Source organism: Gallinula chloropus (assembly GCF_964237585.1).
Source record: "Gallinula chloropus genome assembly, chromosome: 3".
Taxonomy (NCBI): domain Eukaryota; kingdom Metazoa; phylum Chordata; class Aves; order Gruiformes; family Rallidae; genus Gallinula; species Gallinula chloropus.
In genome coordinates this window covers 10,911,486-10,933,882 of record NC_140087.1, presented here as the reverse complement: position 1 = coordinate 10,933,882, position 22,397 = coordinate 10,911,486, and the positions used below count along the sequence as shown (strand labels likewise).

Here is a 22,397-nt window from a genome sequence, read left to right as displayed (position 1 = left end):
TAGGTTACTCCCTGTTTAGATTTTTGCAGAGTCATTAAATATTACTAAAAAGATTTAAAATTGTTTTTCTTTTTCCTAGTGACCTGTGCTGAAAACAGACGGAAGTTGACAGTGAAGAAATTCCACAAGTATGAAGAGGAAATCGATATCCACAATGAGTTTTTTCGGCCATACGAGCTGAGCAGTTTTGATGAGACCTTCTGCTTGGCAATGACCAATTCTACACGGTATATTGGGATGTGTTGTGACTATAAAATAGACATGATAAGCATTGGGGGTGGGGCTGGGGCTGGGTCTTTATAATGCTTCAAATTTAGCAAACTTCTAGAACCTAAATCAGAATGCTGAAATGGAAATGCTACTCTGAAAAAAAATCTGTTAAGGTAGCACTTTAAATTTCTCATTATGTTTTATTATGGGATGCCAAATGTTTGGGCATTTGAAGGGTGAAAAATAAGCTTTTCTCTGTGGACTCAGATAACAGGCTAGAATTCACGAGGTCCACACAGCTGGCCAGATAGTGTTTTGAGTTTTCTTTGGGTTTTTTGGTTTTGTTGGGTTTGGGGTTTTTTGAGGGGGTTTTTTTGTCAGCAATCAGCTGGATATTCTAAGCATAATCTGAATCACCTATTAGATAAAGGCTTCCAGGCAGATTATGTTTCATGCAGGTTTTTTATTCAATTTGAGCATTGGCATCATTTTGGAAAAAATGTACCTGAGTTACAGGGCTTCTTCAGCACAGGAATGGAGCACATTGCTCCAGCCTCCTTGGCAAGTACTGAAGTTTGCAGCTGTTTTATAGGATTAAGTAATACAATTGAAAGCTTTTTAAAATAGCTAGGGGCGTATATTTACTTTAGCTTGCAATGATTAATTTAGAACTTGATATTTCTTTTTATAATGATTTTTTTTTAGTTCAGAGGTAGATGTGAGAGGCAATTTTTCTAGAAAATTTACAAGGACTTGTGTGGAGCTTTGCTCATGAACAATTTTTCCTTTCTATTTTGCCAGAGATTTTATGCCTAAGAATGTGGGGATTGATCCAAGTCCATTTACTGTTCGTAAACCTGATGAAACTGGAAAATCAGTGTTGGGGTAAGTCTGAAAAATGAAATTTGGTTCTGGTTTAATAGTAATGAAATTGTAATGCAAATGTATAAACTCTGTGTGTGTGTCTGTGTCTGTGTAGCATATTCTCTTTTACACGGGAAATAAAAAAAGTCATTGGTGTTACACTGCTTTAATACTCATACCTAATTTGAGATTTTTATTTGACACTTGGATTTCTTTATTCAGGCTTGTTTAATCTTTTCTGTTTTCTTGTACTCCTCTAAGTGAAACCCATGAGAAAATTTTGTCTAGAATACAGATACACAGGTTGTTAAAAATTTGATCATCTCTTCATACTAGTGGCAAATGTACTCTCTGTTGGAGATGACAGAAATGCAAATATTGTTGGCTTTTAAAAGAACAAACCAAAAAAAAAAAACCCAAAAACCCAACATTTTGAACAAATAGAACATATCCTGAAGCAGCACTGCTGATTTCTACATAGTTTTTGATGAAAAAGGTTATTAAAAATATTTAGAGATAAAAATTACATGAAGAATTTAGCAACAAGCTATTGGGACAAGTGAAAGTTTCATTTAGCTGCTTTTGCATCCAGGATTTGCTTTGCTACTTTATTCCCTTGTTGTGTTTGATCTGCTGTATCACATAGGGGAATCTTCCTCGACCAATTCATTCTCTTTTTGATACCTCATATTAAGGAAATCTTTTGTCAGTAATGATTAAACCTCTCCTGTCACAACATTTTAAGTTCTTCTGAAAACTTGCTGTTCTGTTAAAAGCTACAAAATTTGACTGTCTTGCAAATAACATCTGTGGTGCCTTCACCCTGAGGGACTCACTGTCATTAAATGTTGAGAGGAGACTGTATTTATCACTAGTAGAACTTGATTTCATGGTATTGATGTTCCCTGTGACTTCACCAGAAAGACTTTTCAACAGTATATAGTTTGCATCTGCTAAGAATTGTGAGTTTATGGGTTCCTTTGAGGGTGAGCTTTATTCTTCAGCTTTGGTATAACATCAGATTTTGGATTAATTGATTTATCTCCAGATGTTTCATTAAATGCTTGACCATTACACATTTTTCTCAGGCACTTTGCTTCAAGCTCCCCACTGTAATTTTTAGGCATTGTTACAAGGTAGAGAATCAGCTGGATCAAAGCCACATTCCAGGACTCCCTGGTTATTGCTCATAGGGCTTCTCATGTGTGAAGTGTGTAATGGTATGAAGTGTGGCTTTGGTCTTCCACCTTACCCATATGTAGACCTTGGTAGAGATCGTATCTTTGCCTTGCATGTTTGTAATCATCTTTTGATCTGCTATGACATTTCTGGAGGGCTTGGTGATATGTTTTCATCTGTAAGTGTTCTGGAGGACAATTAGATCTTGGTCACCTTATGAGTATGTGTTGGGAGTGAAGATGTCAGTCTTACCAGTGTTTGGCCACTGCTTCATTCTCCAGCTTTCAGAACAGACTGCTTTTCTTGTGACCTGATTTAGAAAAGTGAGGAAGATCAGCTTAATTTTCTCAAAAACGAATGCACTGTGTCTTCATAAATTTCTGTGAAATTCAGTCTAAGGAGATGACAGTTTCTGCTGTGCTGTTTTTTCCCCGAGGCATTTGTTCCAGCTGTAAAAATTCTTCTGATATTCTTCTGATATATTAATGCCCTTGTGAATGGGGTGCTCTCACATATCAAGAAACTTTGGCAGGACTCTTCTTGTTTTCTTTGTGTTCCTAAAGCATATAACATTTAGGTAATTCACTAAACGGATAAACTGCTGTAGGAGTTTGACTTCAAAAGGCATAAGTCTCTGTGACAGTCATGGTGTGTCCACTAGGGCTCAAGCAATACTGGTAACCTTCACTCCTTTGCTGAGGAGAACACTAGAGCTGCAACTCAAAATAGCATTTGCTCCAAACTGCATGCTGTTGCCAAAGCCTCTTGGCATGCTGCTGTCTTCCTTTAGGGCCTTCTTTCAGAATAAGTCTCTGTAAACACAGCATCACTGTATGTAGGAACAGTCACCTCTGCAAGGAGAACATGTTGCTTCCCTGTTTCCAAGCTGATTTATTCATAAATGTATTAATTACCTGCCTTCCAGCCCCTCTTCCTCCAGAATCCCCAAAACACTGTGTCAGTGTCATGGAATCACAGAATCTCCTGAGTTGGAAGGGACCCCTAAGGATCATCAAGTCCAACTCCTGGCTCCACACAGGGCCAGCCAAGTCAGAGCATGGGACTGAGAGCATCGTCCAGGGGCTTCTTGAACTCAGTCAAGCTCAGTTCTGTGATCACTTCCCTGGGGAGTCTGTTCCAGTGCCAGGCCACCCTCTCTTCCTAATATCCAACTTAAACCTCCCTGTCTCAGCTTCATATCATTCCCTTGGGTTCTGTCACTGGTGGCCAGAGATAGGAGATGGGCGCCTGTCCCTTCGCTCCCCTTTGTCAGGAAGCCATAGGCCGTGAGGAGGTCTCCCCTCAGCCTCCTTTTCTCCAGGCTGTACAAACCAAGGGACTTCAGCCTCTCCTTATCAGACTTCCCCTGCAGACCCTTCACCATCCTTGTTGCCTTCCTCTGGCACTCTCCAATATTTTTATGTCACTCTTGTACTGTGGTGCCCAAAACTGCACCCAGGACTTGAGGTGAGGCCGCACCAGTGCAGTGTAGAGGAGCACAATCCCCTCCCTGGACTGGCTGGCAATGCCGTGCTTGATACACTGCAGGTTATAGTTGGCCCCCCTGGCTGCCTGGACACACTGCTGGCTCATGTTTAACTTGCTGTCAACCAAGACCCCCAGATCCCTCTCAGCATGGCTGGCCTCCAGTGTCTGATCCCCCAGTTTGTATGCATAGCCAGGGTTGCTCCTTCCCAGGTGCAGAATCCAGCACTTGCCCGTGTGAAACTTCATGCTTTTTCTTGGTGATCACTCAGCTCTCTGATCTGTCCAGGTCTCTCTAAGGCTTCTCCACCCTCAGTGGAGTCAAAAAGCTCCTCCAGTTCCATCTCATCTGCAGATTGACTTAAGACACCCTCTAGTCCTGAGTCCAGGTCATTTATGAAAATGTTAAAAAGAACTGGACCTAAAATGGAAACCTGGGGAACCCCACGAGTGACTGGCCACCAGCCAGCTGTAACCCCATTTACTACCACCCTCTGGGCCTGACCCGTCAGCCAATTGCCCACCCAGTTGTCTGAGAGAAAAGGGCAGCCACATGCACTTCTATGGCTGGGAGGAAAGGATGTAGAGGACATAAGGTTAGAACAAATTCTGATGTGTAAAGTAACATACACCTTTCAGAGCTAGTACAGTTAAACCCAGTGTTAGCCTACTAAAATATAGATGCTGTATCTTGAGGAATTCTTGCAAATAGGGCAAGAATAGCTTTATATTGACTGCAGTTTCCAGAGTGAGAGAGACATGTCACATAAAGAAATGTTCCTGATTAAAGAACTGATTTAAGGGGAGAGGTGTGGAAGAGAAAGGGGGAAAAGTGACATTATGATTTTTGGGCCCAAGATTAAGAAAGCTAATGGAGCGGCTTTAATCAGGTGTATTAATGCCCTTGTGAATGGGGTACCCTCACATATCAGGAACCTCTGGAGGGACTCTTCTACTTGTTTTCCTTGTTTTCTTTAACAGACTTCAATGAGAAAGTGAAACTTTTTTCCACATCAAAGCCAAATATGTTATGTTATGTCTCAATTTTTATTCCTTTTTATTCATGCAGTCTGGGGGGAGGGATTTAAGTAAAAAAATTGAAGAATTGTTGGAGAAAAGCTGACATAATCCTTTGAAATCTCTTTAAATTTTCTGGAAAGAAGAGATTGAAGAAAAGTAAATCAATTTGGGGATTCAAAAGATGAGCAGGAAGTTGCTCCAGGGGATAGAACTCATTTCCCCCTGTAAGATTGTAACCAAAATTGGGAACTGAAAATACTTGCTGTTAATATCTTGCTGGTTTCATAAATGCACTCTACTTTTCATAATAGGAACAAAAGTAATAGAGAAGAAACTGTGCTGCAGCGCAAAACAGCTGCTAGTGCTCCTCCACCTCCAAGTGAGGAAGCTGTGTCAAGTAGTTCTGAAGATGATTCTGGGACAGACAAAGAAGATGAAGGTGCCGTTTCTCAACGTTCAACTCCAGTAAAGGTGACTGATACAGGAGACAACACGAAAATGACAGAGGTAAGAAAATATTGTGGCTGGCAAGAAGACTAATCAGGGACTTAAAAATTCACATTCCCTTATAAAAGAAAGAACAAACAGTAAATGTAATAGAACAGTCAGAATTAAAGTCCTGAGAAATGAGGTGGAAAAGGTCTCCAGTGTCATTTCATTGTGCACATATTAGCAGAGCTGCTTATAAAACTTTGCTGCTGTTCTTGTTGTGTAATGGTGAAACGTGGCAGAAAATAATATTTTTCAAAAAATGAAAATTACTGTGAGAAGCCTACAGCATTTGAAGGGCACTCAGGTGAGGGGTAGTCCATCACAGAAAGCATAAAATACATCTATGGTAGAGTGTTAACTCAGAGAAGTAGTCTTTCTGATCACTGACTCTTACTGTGCTCTTGTTCACATCATGAAGTGGTCTCAGAGCATGCAAATATGTATGAAACAAAACTGGGAGATGCTTCTCCAGGAACATACCCGATCTATGCACCTAACCAACATTTAATCCATGGGAGCTAATCTGGAGCAAACCCCCTGAGGACATGCAGCATGGATCTAAGGTCCTGAGCTCTTTCAATTAAAGAGCTCTACCTTTTGAATGCCACTTGCCTAGGTGGATATAACAGTAAATTAATGTTCAATCTGGCTAAATTTCAACCTGATGTATGTGAAGATTTTTATTATTATAATTAAAAATAATATATATAATATAGATATAAAGAATCATATAGTCTGACATGAAAAAACCCTCAAAAAATGCTTGTTAAAGTTGTTGCGATGGTGCTATGCGATTGTTATTACTAAGGCTGAAGGTAATGGCAGGATAATAGTGAAGTCATGTCTGTGCAGTGATATGAAAAGAATGTATATTCTCAATTGTGGGCGGTTAATCTTTTTTTTGCTTTCCTAGCATAATTCTAATTCTGTTGAAATCCCTTGGATGCTAATTTAATGAAAATACTAATTTGTATGAAGTATTATGGAAATACCTTTTTTATTAATTCATGTAACATTTCTTCAAATTCTTTCTTGTATTGAAATGTATTAGCAATAGGATATGTTAATGGAGACTGTAAATATTTGGAAAATGCTTATGTTTTGGAGTTTTGTGAGGGGTGAGGGGTTTTTTTGTTGTGTTTTGTTGGGTTTTTTAAAAGTCACAGCTCATTTAAATGGTGGTGTGCTTGTACACATGATCACTTTAAAGCTCAGTATTTATGACCTCAGTCGGTAGAAAATGTAGTGCCTGATAGGCAACAGAGTATAAACTTGCCTTTTTCTCTGCTACAGTTCAAATTTCATTTAATTTAGTCTTTAGCCTAGGGTTGTGTGTTCTCAGATAATGGATTTTCAACATTCTGTACAACATGGTCTTCTGCCTTAATGAAGCATTTTCAATTAAACAATTATGAATTCCTGTGGTATTAATTTTGGACAATTTTGATTAATACTTGTGCCAATACAAGTGCATTTATTTCTGTTTATGTAAGATATTTTATCTGATAATTTCCCATTATCTCAGAGTAATAGAGTACCTGTTTTCCAGCACGTCAGATTGTTTCTAGATTTTTTTTTTTAACAACATAAATCCAACCTGAAATCTTAGTCTTGATTCTTACCATTACACAAGTTGCCTCACATCAGTTTTTCCATCAGTGGATTGAAAACGCTTCAACACTCAGATGTAAGGTATCTATTTTTAGATTTTTAAGATGCTTAAATGAAAGATGCATGCAAACACAAAATATGATTTCAGATAGTATTGGATTTTAATGGCTTACAGTTGAGTCAGCTATTCTGATTATCTTAGTAATGCACACAAAAAGAAACATTTCCCATTTCATTAGCACCTTTTCATGCACTGAATTTTGGCTATAAGTTATGTTGTTAATTTGTGTCTAGTTAATTTGTGATTAGGTCTAGTTGATTAAATAAGCATCTATTTTCTAGAACCAGTAAAGCATAAAAATGGTTCAGACACATTTTATTTTTGTATTTTTCATTTACCCTCAAGTTAAACTTAATTTTAAAAGAGAAACTTTAACAAAGAACGCACTTAACAGCCTACAGTTCCAACTAATCTATTTCATGTCTCTGTTAACTGAACTGACAACTTCCAAGCACTCTGACTAGGGTCAGTCAGCACTTCACTGTTTTCTTGTTTGTGAAAATGGATTGCCTCAAGTTTGGGTGAAAAACAGTAGCACAGGCAAATGTGGGAGCTTGTTCTGGACAAATATGATTTATCCTATCTTGAGTTTCACCACAGAACAGAATTTAACACCTACATCATTAAATGTCACTGTAAATATAACATAACTTATTCTCCTAATAGGTTGTTTTATCTGATGTTTTCTTTCAAGAATCCTTTCCTTGTTGAACAAAAGTCTTGAATAATATTTTTAATACATTATTTCTATTTAATACCTGACATGCACAAGCTAAGATTGCTATGTATATGTGAAACTTACTTGGTTTTGTCTGTACTCTTGAAATTATTTTCAAGTTTAGAAAGAATTCCTTGCTTGAAAGAAACCTCTATTTGGATGTTATTATGGTATCTTCCACCCAAATCTTTCTTCTTATGTTCCAGAATGTAGTGCAAACAACGAAAGATGTGTATGGAGTCAACCTTTCAGATGTTCCTTCAGAAGATGATCTCACAGTATATGCTAGGTGAGACAAATTTCCAGTCTTAATCAGTAAAAGATAATTTGAATTAGTCAAATACAGCTTGTCAAAGAGCTGCCTTTAATTAAATTTATTTAAATTCTAGATGCTAGAGATACCTGGATATGTATGCTGCTCTGTTTTTCAAATCAAACTGTCTCAACTTTGATTTCAATGGAAGTTATGTAGATGTCTCTGAATGCAAAATTTGGAACTTAAATCGAATGAAAAACATATCAATAGAGTGTCACTTAATATACTTCTAGAAATTAATAACCAGATTTGCTGTTAGGAGTGCTTGCATGGTTCCAAGCAATGTAGTCTGTGATTTATGTATTTTTCAAAGGAGCTGCTGTCTTACTGGGAGCAGTTAGAGGTCTTCAATATTACCAAACAACAGTGAAAACAGAAAAGGCACTGGTTCAATTCTCCTTTTCTTTCTTAGATCAGAAATTAAAAAATTTCAAATATTTCAACTTGAACTCAAACCAAAACTGAACTAGAATAATTCAGTTATAGATGAACTAGAAATGAACCAAGAAGTTAGTTATTCAGTACCCTGTGGAGGAGATTCTTTCCTGAATTGCAGGGGTTTTTTTCTTTGAAAACTAGTCAGAACTCAGTATTGGAGATCAGTTGAAGAAATTTAGATGCAAATTGAAGACCCTCTTAGTTCCTAAAGGCTTGTAATGCTGCTGCCAAGGGAGTGATTGCTTATGAAAGACACCAGGAGTACAAATCAATTACAAACATGCTGAGTAATTTGGAGTTAGTACACTTGTATAGGTTTGAGGGAGATGTTTCTCATTATCTCTGCAATTTTTAACTTCACCTGTGCCTCTAACATTGGTTCTTTATTTTAGACACAGGAAAACGGACGCCAATTTGACAATCCAAATGCTCTGGTATACTCGATTGTTGTTATTCTGCAAATGGCCCAGTGTGAGCTGGTGTCTACTGCAGGTCACTTTGTCAGATGAACAGCTCTGTGCAAACATCCAGAATTGCAGCTTTTTCCCATTTTATCATTTTCCAGGCTGGACTAACATTCAGTCTGTTGTTACAGTAGTGCTGTAAACTCCATGGGGGCTTTGAAGCTCCCTTTTCCTATCTTTTTCAAGACAAGAAAAAAAAAAGGCTTGTGTTTATTTCATTTCCTTCAAGCAATGCAGGTTTTACAAATATAACAGTTACAATTTTCTTACCTCTTTTAGCTAACAAACCATAAGGCTATTTATGGTCTGATGTGCTGATTTATGTGGAAAGTACAGATTTTACTGACATCCGTTATTACAATGTACATCATTTGAGAGTAGCAGCAATTTATTTCACAGTATGATTATAGCTCTCACTTCAAGTCTTTTTCTATTATTGTAATAAGGGAAATGGAGATGTAAGATGCTGACTCTTCGTGACATTGTTGGACATGTTAGGTATTTTTTTCTTTGTTACCATCAGGGACTTGCAGGTTTGATGTCCTTCAGGTTAAGTTACTTTATGTCAGCTGATCTATATTAAGTATATATGCAAAAGAAAAGTAATTTGAATCTGTCCAGCCTATTTTAATGATGGCTGAGCTCATTTGTGTTAGTTCTCATCAAAGAAGAAATCACAGAACCACAGATGAGTTGAGGTTGGAAGGAACAGGAGGTCCCTCAAATAATTTGCAGTTGCATGCTGCAGATAAACTGTGCATGTTGTGTGATTGATGTCTGGTAATTTGCTTGTGTTAATTTAGGCCTTGTTTGTTTCAGAATATTAGATTATGTGAAGCAATTAATGAAAATACACTTTCAGTTTGCCTTTATTTGCTTTCTAAAGCTTGTTTCAGTAGCAGGCTCCTGCACTAACAGATCTTAATTATCTTTATTTCCATTTATAATTCTCTCATTTAGAAATGTAAGTATTTATTCTTTCAACATCCAAGGTGATGTGGGGTGTTTCTGAGGCTTTTGCTTCTACAGGATAGGATCTGAATGGAGCAGAAAGAAAAGTCATAATAGGTTGTTTAGGGATGTATTGTTCCTTTGTCTACTGTACACTCTTCAATGCAGTTGCTTTTGCACTGTTAATTGACCCTGTTACAATGTAGGAAATACTTCTGAAATAGACTGGTAAGACTATTTTTAAACAAAAATGAAAGCTAACTATATAAAAAAAAACAAACCCCAAACCTCTGTGTCAGAACATTAAAGTGTTAATATTACAATTAAGATCTACTTTTATTTTCAGTAGCACAGATGTGTTGGAAAGTGAACAAATTGAGTTCAAGTGAGAAGTAACTACATATCTGTATACTTGACACCCTCTGACTTTTCCCCTTAGACCAAGTAAATAAAACTAGTGATTAACTTTTTTAATTGTTATTTTTCTCCTATTTATTGCCCAAAAAAGCCATCATGGTATTTTGCATCTTCAGTGCTTTCCCACAAATATTTGGAGCTGGGGTAATGCTCCCGGAATATTGTGCTTGGAAATAAGCAAGCTGGACTGACAGTGCTTCAGCTGGATAAACTAGGTTGAATTTGTCTGAGGACAGACTTAAATCTGAAACTTGGGAGACTTTCTGTCTCTTCTGTTGACTTTTCCTGGAGGCCATTCATCTGCTTGTTTTGAGAAAGACCCAGGAAGTTGGCAGTAGCAAGCTGCCTATTTCCTAGGAGCAGGGGCCTGTTTCTATTCCATGACATACTAGGGGACGCCACTTAATAGACAAATCTTTTTCAAGCTAAAGAAAGCTACTTAAGTTCTCATATGCACATTCTCCAAAGTTTTAAAAATCTTTTGTTTACCAGAGAGATAATTCATGATCAGTGACTCCTATAACATGCCTTAAAAGACTATTTGTATGTGTGTGTGATTTTTCTTTCATTTGCTGAGTTTTGAGGGACAGTTCTTTTACTTTGTTTGATTTATTCTCCTATACTTGCTTTTCCCAGGTTTGTTCAGCTGGGACAGAGTCAGTATAAACAAGACAAGAGCAGCCAGCAATTTTGCTCAAAACACCACTTGGATAGGGTTATAAATTTGTAAGTACTCTTTCTCTTTTTTCCTTTAGCTTATTTCTTTTTGCTTTTGACATTAGACCTGAAAAAAATCATCAGGTAAATTTGATATGAAATTGTTTGAGAGTTGCCTTTACTGCAGATGGGGATTCAATACATAGCATGAAGAATTAGGTTCCTGCTTCTTACTTGTAACTTTAAAAATTGCATTGCTTTTTGCAGTTGGGTTTTCTGGTTGGGTGTTTTCTTGTTGGGAGTTCTGTGGGAATTTTGTCTAATGTAGTGCCCAGGGTATTTGTGTTCAAAATGCTTAGCAGTCATGAGTTCTCACAAATCGAAGTGCTGAAGCTACTGACTTCAAATGGGAGTTTGTTCCTGCTGTGATTGCTTTTGAAAGGGGTTGGTTGACTTGCCTATTTGTCATTAGAAAAACATTCCAATATACAACTCGGTCTTTAGTGTGCACTTAACCTGAATTTATTTGTTCTGAGAAGGCTGCAAGTGTCCTGGGTTTTTTTATAGTGGACCTTTGAGAAGTCTTAAGAGGTCAAATGGGATTTTTTTTAATTTTTATTTTTCTGGTTAGTAGGCAGGGGGTGCAGAGAGTACAGTAGGAGCTGCTACCTCCTATGTTTTGTGCATATCTGTGTCACTGAAGTCAGAGGATCTATACTAGCTTTAATCAGTACACAGAGTGTTTTAACTGAAGAAAAGAGCATCTTGAATCTTGCATGGATGTTACTTTAATAATTAGTCTGCTAGAGCTTCCTCAGAAGTATCTTCATGGGATTTTTGGTTGTCTGCTCTTGGTTACATATTGGTTCTGTGCATTATCAAAAGTACTTTGAGCAGATGAGGAATTTTTTTTTAAACAGCTCGTTTGTTGCAACAGATACTTCTTGCATCTTGTTCCAGACAGGTAAGTAGTTGGTGGTAGGTTGTCGTGGAAGATCAAGCTCAGAATGCGTTTTTTCAATGAAATGCTTTAATACTTCAGTCTCAGAAGGGGTTGTATTCAACAAAGCCAATTGTGAGATGGTAGGAGGCTTGCTCTCCAGGGATATCTGCCATGTGGGATAACTTCTGTGTAACTTTCATTACTATGAAAAATAATTCTTAACATTAAAATTGCAGTAGGTGCATATGTTTAATTTATATTGAAAAAAGGAATTTAACTGTTATTATGGATCAAATACTGTTGAATGAGAATGGCCTCTAGTGGTGGACCAGATCATTTGAATCAGGTCTTGGAATTTAGATGATGAGGTTCTGACTTCCCAGTTGACATCTTCCTGGTACTGTAAGCAGCTTAAAGGCAGATTTTGATTTACTTTTGTCTTTAGGGTACACAGTCTCTTACCCAACACGACAGCCACTCCATGGAACTGCAGACCTTTACTGTAGTCCATTGATTTACAGAAGTCTCAGCTTTGTGTAATGCGCTGGCTCTAGTCCATTCCCTCAAAGCTGATGAAGTGATGAACCTTTAACTTACCCGAGTAGGGATAGACACTGGGGGTGGTTCAGTGGGACTGAGGGAGCAGGATAACGTGAAACAGATGTCATATTGTGTATGAGACAATACTGGCTATTATGAATGCTTAGTCATTTGGTAGTATATACATTTAAAGTGATGATGACACTGTGCATCATTAATAAGCTTACACTTTGTAGGTGAACGTAGTTTTATAATAAAATATATCTGATGGGTATTAAAAGAATAAGATAGGCTGCAAACTGTAGAATTGCTTTGAAAAATTAAGGAACAACTCTGAATGTTTAGGTAGAGCTAAACAGAGCTGGAATACTTTTAGCAATGGTTATATATGTGAAGAACGAGTATTGTAGCGTAATTACCATTGGCTGTCACAGCACTCCCCTTCTTAGTTCCTTAGTACTCATTGCAGTGTGATATAAATAATACTGTAGAAAATACACTCTCAATCACTTTCCAGCTGTACTTCTTACATCTGGGAGTACAAGATGTGGGATGCCCTCCATAACAGGAAATTGAGTATTTTGATGCACTGCAGCACTTCTGGAGAAGTGCTGTGCCTGCACCCATTGTGTCCTGTGCAGTACAGCAACAATGCTTGTGCATAGGTATCTACTCGTCAGTTTAGTTGGGCAGTGGTGATGCTCAAACAGGAGAAGATTTCAGTGAATGGTATCTGCTGCATGGTCCAGGGCTGTGCTCTCCTGAAGTAAAAAAAACCAAACATATCTTGTCTTCAGGGATATATCAAAAAGTCCATGTTTTGAAAAGTTACCTTGATGTTAGATTTTGCTTGTCATCCAGGTGTCAATCACATGTGACCCAAATTGAGTAGCAACTTACTAACTACAAGTTAGCAGCCAACTATATACAAGTAGTACGTGGACCTTCTTTTTGTGCATCTACACCAAAACATTTTCTCACCAAGATAAAAGTAATGAAGCAAATGTCAGTGAAAAGTAGAGCACTCTGTATTTTTAATTGTTAATTAAATGCTCTACTGGAGTATTTTTAATCTATAATGCCACTTTAATTTATAAAGTTAAAAATAGAGTACATTTTAAAATTTTGATCAAGTGTTTTGCAATCCTAGTTACTTCTGCAAGCTGTTAGCTTACTTTAGAGCAATTCTCTTGTTCATTCAGTACTTATACTAACAAGGTCATATGGAAGATCTCTTTCTTGGAGGATTAAATAAAAATAGCCTTTTATTTGTAAACATGGCATTATCGCTGCTTTATAACTGTACTAAAGAAAAGGTTGGTATTGAACTTACCATCTTTCTGTATATTCACATCCTAGGAGTCCTTGGGGGGGTTCCTTATTTTGAAAGGCAGAAGTAAATGAATAATGGTATTTAGACTGTTGAGTATATTTATTTTTTACATTAAACCCATGCAAAATATCTAAATAGCTTCTTGACACTGCTGTGGAAACAGCAAATGAAAAGGCGTTCATAATTAACCAACAAGAGGATTTAATTTGTAATTTCCATATTCAGTTCTCAAGCGTGTTGATAGTTTCACAGCACAGGATAGCTATGTCTCTTAATTAAAACAAGCACTGCTTCAGCTCCTTGGAGATGTAAATATCTGTGTTAAATTGGGAGTCATCTACTTTACTTCCCTTCTCAACTAAAAACTCTCTGTCTCTGTGATGGATGAAGTTCTTTCCTGTTTGGTGACTGTTTGGATTCAATTTACTTCAAAATGTCTGTGCTGAATCTCTTATACCCCAACAGCTGTATATTAAGAAGCATAGATGATCTAAACCTCTGTATACCTCTAAATAAAATAATGTAGGTCACTGTTAACTCTTGATTCTGAGATGAGGATAATTAACCACTTTGGGTTAACTGATCCAACATAGATATGCTACAAAAACTTTAGTTTCTCTTGTTCTTTTGACTCTTGCATATCCCCTGTCCTGGTATTCTAAAAATAGCTTTAAGGATTAGTCTTCCTCACGTAATTTGAATCTTTTCTATTTTGAGCACACAGTATTTTAAAGAAAACACTATTGTGATTCTCCAGCATTTATTGCCTGTGAGAATTCTCTTGAAATTTACTGGTCAGGCTGTTTATTAATGATCTGGATTTTGTCTTCTGTCTGAAGATGGAAGATTGCCCTTCACTGGGATTCAGAATGGCTTTAGCACTGTGTGCTCATCTCTTGCAAAATGGCTTGGACTAAGCTGACTGTTACTGAGAGCATCTTCATTTTTAGATCCTGGGGAACTGCTTTTAGAGTTATTGTGGGCACTTTCAGGGAAAGTACTTGATACTTCATGCAGGCTGGAAAAAACAGAAGACTATCAGGAATCAACATCACATAAAATTATTCATTTTGTCATTTTGGGCTTGAACATTCCGTTCATTTTTAGTCACACACCTCAAAAAATACTGCTGGGAAGGGTCTGGGGAAAAGCAGTAGTATGATCAGAGTTGTAGGACTCTCCAGAAAAGAGCTGGCTGGAGACTGAAGTAGGAGCTTTTCCCAGCGATCTTGGGAATATGGTTGGAACTCCTTGTGATTCAGATCCCCATGTATGTAGGAAGAATTACCTTTTTCCCATTCATTTGTTCTGTCAATATTGAGCTCTGAGCTTTTCAGATGAAAAAGCTCATGTGCTGAGCATTTCTGTAGCATTGTCAATATTAGTTTAACAATAAAACTGTTAGCATTCATCTGCCTCATACTGGTTTAGATCATAGTTTTCATTTATTGATGTCTGTTTCAAACTAACACACAACACCCCCCAGCCCCCCTCCCCGCCCCGAAACAAGACCTTTAATACCTGAATGTTCATACTTGATTTCTCGATCCTCCATATTTCCTCCCCATCTACACTGAATAAAAATCTACATGTCAAAGCTCATACCAACCACTCATGTAAAAAAAAAAAGAGAAGGAAAAGAAAAAGCCTGCAACAGTGGCACACATACCTTCAGAGAGACAGGGGAATTGTGATGAAATTTGGCTGTCATTTGTCAAAACCCCAGGGCTATTTTTTAACCTGAAAGAATACTTTGAGGTGTAAAACAGTAGCTAGTACAACTCTGAGTGGTCCGGGGACCCTGGTGTCACTGCACACACATAAAGGCTAGTTTATGTCTGCTGACCACCTGATTTAGTATTTTTGTATGTCCTGTATTAAAAGGATAATGCAGTAGTCTCACCAGACTAGAAAAAATATTTTGAGTTTTATAACTGGACTGAGATGTTTGGGGTTTTTTTTAATGTGTCAAAAATATGTCCTATTCTGGTACTAAATTTGCCTTTTTCCAAAGTTTAAATAATTATTCTGTCTTTTACTACAGAGATCACCAATAAAATGCTTCAGAAGTTCTGTGGCTTGACATTTGTTTTTTTAAATGTTGTTTAGGGGTTAATGGGCTGATGTTTCTCACGTTTGCCTATGAAGTCTCATTTTGATCCTAATGTCAGTGGTATTACCATATCCTCTAAAAATGTGATGGCAAGAAATTCTGGTGAAATATGACTACTTTCAGACTTTGTAATGAAAAGTCTCGGGACCCTTCTTCAACCTGTCCATCTGTCTTCTCTTTGAAGTGACAAATTTCTATTCATCAATTTAAGAGAAGTTTCTTCCTCGAGTAATGCTATTTGAAAGAGTCTCAGCTTTTCCTTTCCAAAAAGAAATACAATATTCCTCTCTTCTTCATCCTTCCAGAGAGGATGTGAAGCCATCTTCTCTGGAGGCATTCAAAACTCACTTGGGTGTGTTCCTGTGTGACCTGCTCTAGGAGATCCTCCTCTGGCAGGGGGGTTGGACTTAGATGATCTTTCAAGGTCCCTTCCAACCCCAATATTCTTTGATTCTTTGTAATTCTGTGATACCTCTAGATTCCTTTGTGCTTATGCTTAAAATTTTGAATTTTGAATTTGCCAGAGTTTTGTAGGTCAGATATACTGGATTCAAACCAGGCAACAGCGTACAATTTGTCTCCTCCTTTAGGTATACTGTAGAGACTTGAGGAGAGCTAACCAATGTTGAAACAAATGTGGTGGCTTTCTGGTGACTGCTGTATTTCATAGAATCATAGAATCATGGAATTGTAGGGGTTGGAAGGGCCCTCAAGAGATCATCGGGTCCAACCCCCCTGCCAAAGCAGCTCCCCAGCTCATATTGCACAGGTCGGCGTCCAGACGGGTCTTGAATATCTCCAGAGAAGGAGGCTCCACCACCTCCCTGGGCAGCCTGTCCCAGGGCTCTGTCACCCTCACTGTGAAAAAGTTCTTCCACATGTTGGTGCGGAACTTCCTGTGCTCCAACTTGCAGCCACTGCCCCTTGTCCTGTCTCCACAGACCACTGAAAAGGGGCTGGCTGATTCCCCCTGCATCCCCTGCTTCAGCTAATTATAAACTTTAATTAGGTCCCCCCTTAGTCTTCTCTTCTCAAGGCTGAACAGTCCCAACTTACTCAGCCTGTCCTAATAGGGGAGATGTTCCAGGCCCTTAATCATCTTCGTAGCCCTTCTCTGGACTGTCTCCAGGAGATCCCGGTCCTTTTTATACCAGGGAGCCCAGAACTGGACACAATACTCCAGGTTGGGCCTGACCAGGGCAGAGTAGAGGGGGAGGATCACCTCCTTTGACCTGCTGGCTACACTCCTCCAGATGCACCCCAGGATCCCATTGGCTCTCTTAGCCACCGAGGCACACTGCTGGCTCATGGCCAACCTGTCATCTACCAGGACCCCCAGGTCCTTCTCCACTGAGCTCTTCTCCAGCAGGTCATCCCCCAGCCTGTACTGATACAAACAGTTGTTCCTTCCCAGGTGCAAGACTCTACACTTGCTTTTGTTGAACTTCATCTGGTTTCTCCCTGCCCAGCTCTCCAGCCTGTCCAGGTCTCTCTGGATGGCAGCGCAGTGTTCCTGCGTGTCAGCCACTCCTTCCAGCTTTGTATCATCGGCGTACTTGCTGAGGGTGGATGCTATTCCCTCATCAAGGTTGTCAATGAAGATATTAAACAGGACTGGACCCAACACTGAGCCCTGGGGAACAGGGCTAAGCGCCTCACCGTGCACTTTTCCTTCAAAGTATGGAACAGCTTTGCTCTAACTGAAGATTTTAGATGTATCTTCTTTACTACAGAGAGAAAGTCTCTTGGTGAAACCCTAACACCGTGAGGCCTGTTCACAAGTGGGATGGAAGTAACTGTACTTTGCACGTCGAGGGTGTTACCCTTCAGGACGTGGTGTTTACATTCCTGTCAATGTGATTTTCATTGGGAGGCCATGGATGTCCAGGTCTCTAGGGAGATCTGATAGCCGAGTCATAAATAACGTGCTCTCCTTCATGGCTCTATTGTAAGATATTAAATGTATTAAGTAGATTAGATTTTTACATGGATAGTGTTAGAGAAATGACTTTAATTAAAATGACTGGGTAATATAAGCACTCTACAAATAGTTACAGCTTAATACAGGGTGATTAATCAAAATTGGCATGCATAAACATGTGGCTCTTTCAATATATTTTTATCATGTGGAAGCAAGTAGGTGGAAAAATTGAGATTTGGTTACTAAATGCTCAAAATGAAATACTCTTTGCTGACCAGTTTCCATTGTGCCTAAGGAAATTACTTTTGACTCATTAGTGCTTCAGAAATGTCATGTCTTCAGAAACAAATCAATAAATAGAGAGGGTATCAAATGAATGTTATGGCTTTGTTTTGGGTTTGGTTTTTACTTTTTTACTTTCTAGCGGACTAGACCAGCCAGCTGCATTTGAGTAGGTGACAGCTCTTGGTGTTAGAGACACTGGTAAGCTCATACAGTGGGCTCATGTCAAATACCATTGCTGGGGGCTCAGTTTGGATGCTTGAAACTAATTAATTAAGTATCTGGAGAAGCTGCTGGTGCCTTGAAAAGCAATCTACTTTGAAAGCATATCAATACAGATTTAGGTAGACTAATGTTTGGTATCAATTCAGACAACAGCAACCTTAATGTTTTATAATAAACTAGAAGAATATGATAGCAATATTTAGAAGAAACTGTCACTGGGGGAGGAGGGGGAGGAGAGAAAGAAAAGTTGTAAGTATGACAGAATTCCCATAGTATTATTTATACAGTTTACCAACACAAACTAAAATAAACCACTAATTTGTCCAGAGCGTAATAGCAGAGCTTGGACTCTTCAGAAGAGTTTTGACTCATATCAAAAGAGGGTTGTGTTGTTTAAGAAAAGCCTAAAAATAGTGTTTTGGAATTCTTACCCTAATCATACAGACAGGTAACGTGCTTACATTTTCAGTACTTGTTTATATTGCACTGTAGTGCCACAGAATTCTAAGCCTAAAAAGCTTGAACAGGAATCTCAACATAATCTGAAATAAGGAAAATTACAAATATATTCTATACAGTAAAGGCTTCACTCTTTGCAAACTCTTTATCTTTAATTCTAGAGTGGCCAAGTGGAATATGGTTATATCTGTGAAACAACCTAGCAAATTCTCTCTGTATCCTGCCTGGTAAAATGTAACTTGGTTTTAAGTATGTAGCCAAACTCAGTGGATGACCATCATCTTAACTGTCTCAAATTCAATACTGTATCTGTTTAAGCAATTCTATCATTGCAGTCAGAGTATTATCAATGGAATTTATTGCTATGCAAACTGAGAAAATACATATTTAAACATGAAATTGGAAAATATTACTTTAATATGCAAATATTTTATATACCATATTGCAGTTTTAGTGGAATGTTGGTCAAACTGTATTACGTAACAGATTGCAGTCATTTTTGAAGACTAACAAATCATCACATGATGAACCATCCAAAATCTGACATATTTTAATAAAATTAAAGGTTAGAAAATAATGGAGCAATTTTTTGGCATTTTTAGTAGAGATCCTAATTTAAAAACAGGGTCAAACATTAGTTTATGCTCACAGTGCAAGTAGAAGATTATTGCTGCATTTCATTTACAGAAGGGCTGTGCTGCTGTTTGAGTGCTCAGTTCTTCAAAGGCATCGTTCCTCCTTTTTTTCCACTTTAAAAGAGGAGATTGTACACACAAAAATCACTTCTTTTTCCTTGAAGAGCGTCCAGATAGTGAACCATGACTGTGGCTTCTGTGGAATATGGCAACAAGGCTAACATCTATGAATCTTCATTACAATTGGGCTATCCAATGTTTGGTGTTGGAAATAGTGAGCTTTGACAGTAAGTTGCTGCTGTGATGTGATTTAGAGAAGTGTTCTGTGTACATCGTGGTAGGGAAGTGAGTCTCTAGGACTGAAATCTTTGTGTTGTATAGAATCCTTGGGCAGCTCTGTTTATGTAGGGTATTTACAAAGCAGCAGTAATTTAGGTGCTAGCTAAAAAGTAAATTAGCCTTTCCAGTTGAAATAGGAGCTAAAAATGTATGAAACTGAAGATTTAGAGAATTCTTCAAAACGTGTATGTAATTGTTTTCATAACTGAGAAGTCATTTATAGGGGCACTGCATCCACTGTTCTAAATAATCAAAGTTCTGTCAGGTCATTTTTCCTTGGAGTTCATTTGAAACTTTGATTTCCTCTGAATCTCACACAGTATTGACTGAAGGAGACATGAACACGTAGGTAACCTTCAGATGGCATGTGTTAGTCATCGACTGTTCTGTCGTGGAATCCAAACCGATCTGCTATCGTGCAGGTTAAACATCTGCACTGTGCAACTCTGGGAGTATTTTATAATAAGTTACTTAAAATACTGGTGGGAAATGTACACAGTATATTTATGAATAGCTTTCACAAGAGCTACAGTGCTTTAAAAGGAAAGTGATGCATGACAAAATACTTCTAGTGTTTATTAATTTATTGCATACTGAATATAAATAGTTCTGTTGCTACCTTGCAGTTGATTGTGGGGAACACATTACTACTGATGTGTTTGGCTTGGAACTGTAGAATATTACAAATTTAGAAGGACCCTGGCAGTAATCTGATCTAGTCCCCTGCTCGGAAGAGAACTGAATTAGAAGAGGCTGCTTAGGGTCTTGGACGGTTCCACTTTGATTACTCTTAAGGAGGGAGGTTCTACAGCCTCTCTGAACAAACTGTTCAGTGTTCAACCACCCTCACAGTGCAAAAAGAGTTCCCTTGCATCTAATCAGAATGCCCCATGTTGCAATTCCTATTCCCTTTTTGAAATCTGTCCTTTAATCACGTGCTCCAAGGAGAGTCTGGCTTTACACTATCAATACCCTTCCATTAGCTAGCTGCTGACCACAGTAAGGTCCCCCTTAGCTTCTCTTCTCGGGGATGGACAGATCCAGCACCTGCAGCTTCTCTTCATATGCCATGTACTCCGGCTCTTTAATCATCTAGGTGACCTTTGCTGGATTCATCCAATGTTTCATTGTCTGCTTGGACTGGAAAGCCCAAGAGTGGGCACAGTTCTCCAAATATGGTAGCTCAAGCCCTGAACAGAAGGAAATAATTGCCTTGACCTGTTGGCTATGCAGTTTTCCAGAGATGCAGTTAAACAACCTTACAAGCAAGTCTGCTTTAGAGCAGTGCTTAGAAAAGTTCTGACATACTCAGGTTACTGTGAACTTTCAAACTACATGTTCTTCTCAAAAGTAGGTTTAAATGTTGGGATTCAAATGTGGCATTTATGATACAAAGCTATTTTTAAAATATTTTCGTACAAATATTACCTGTCCCAGTGTGCAGAGTTCTCTTGTTGGTAATAAGTTGTCTGTTTCCTGATAATTAGATGGAAATTTCTTGCCTGATAAATCCTTTCTATATGTTGGCTCAGGGTATAATCACTTGCTTATTATAATTGCTACTGAGTGGATTGGTCAATAAAGTCTTCCTGTTATCTGCTTGAATGCATGGCACAGATCTGTTTCAGCTTGGGTACTTACTGACCATAGCAAGTCTGAGGAAGGATGAAGAAATGAGGACAGAGCAGAGGGAAGTGAGAAAGTATTCTGTAATGTGATTAGTGACAACTTACCTAATTACCCTACTTGGAAAGCTGGGTCTTCTCAGGTCTGCAGTGGTGATAAAAATCTGGGTAAATGACTTGTCTAGTGGGAAGTTGCCCTTTCATCGACCCCCATATATATTTAAAGGAAAAGAAACGCTCTTCTTTCCCAATAGAACATTTTAACCTAAAGTTCCAAATACTCTGTGTTTGTTTTTTCTCCAGAATACCCATCTCCTCCTTTTCTCAAGACAATATTTATGAAGTCCAGCCTCCCAGACCTGATAGGAAAACAATAGAGATTTTTCATGCACACATTCAGGCTGGAAGAGGAAACATGCAGCCACTGGGAAAAGATGACTTCCTCATGTACAGAGAGTACATTCGAAACAGATACATGTAAATACAAGCTGGATTCTCCTCCCAAGTCTACTGTGCTGATAGGTCATAACAGTAATTTTAGAAAGGAAACACAGTTTGGTATTTTACAGTAATAAATTTATTAACTAATGTTTCTATTTCTTATGCTTTACTATTGTGCTTTACAGGAAAAAAGGGGATTTAATATATGCTCTTCAGCTGAAAGAGAAAGTGTATCTTAAGAGACTGAATAATCGGGCACCTGCAGTCACTGAAGAGTACACAGCAATTTACAGCAAAGAAAATATTGCATCTCTAGGTTTTATATTAACTTCTTACATTATGCCTTTACCTTATGCTAATAAAGTTGAAGCAATTTGTACGTAAGAATCAGAGGATAATACTTTTCTTCCTCTTTGTTCCCTGACACCAAACAGTTTTTTTACAGCAGCATGTTTTCTGATATTTCTTGGCATTTTTATCAATCTGAGGGCTGAAATGCTTTTAATGTACTGATTTCTTTAGCAAAAGTGAGGAATGTGTGGCTTATTTCAAAAATCAAACCCCCATAACCCTAATTTGTGTCAAAACTGATCTCATTGATGCTAGTAGCTACAGAAACTGTGCCACATGCAGGGTGAAAATGGCTCATGCCTAATTA

The 22,397-nt window shown here is 38.2% G+C and overlaps 1 protein-coding gene across 1 annotated transcript in view; it reads left to right on the top strand.

Annotated features, from left to right (window-relative positions):
- FIG4 (FIG4 phosphoinositide 5-phosphatase) overlaps positions 1–22,077 on the top strand; it is a gene marked incomplete at its 5' end in the record, with an annotated part of 63,337 nt that extends 41,260 nt beyond the window's left edge. Inside the window, 6 exons of the mRNA XM_084261844.1 lie at positions 80–227; positions 1,012–1,095; positions 5,070–5,265; positions 7,847–7,929; positions 10,863–10,952; positions 21,602–22,077. Of these exons, the coding sequence (XP_084117970.1) occupies positions 80–227; positions 1,012–1,095; positions 5,070–5,265; positions 7,847–7,929; positions 10,863–10,952; positions 21,602–21,779 (779 nt within the window). The 3' untranslated portion in view covers positions 21,780–22,077. The remainder of the gene's footprint in view (positions 1–79; positions 228–1,011; positions 1,096–5,069; positions 5,266–7,846; positions 7,930–10,862; positions 10,953–21,601) is intronic.
- Positions 22,078–22,397: the final 320 nt, after the last annotated feature.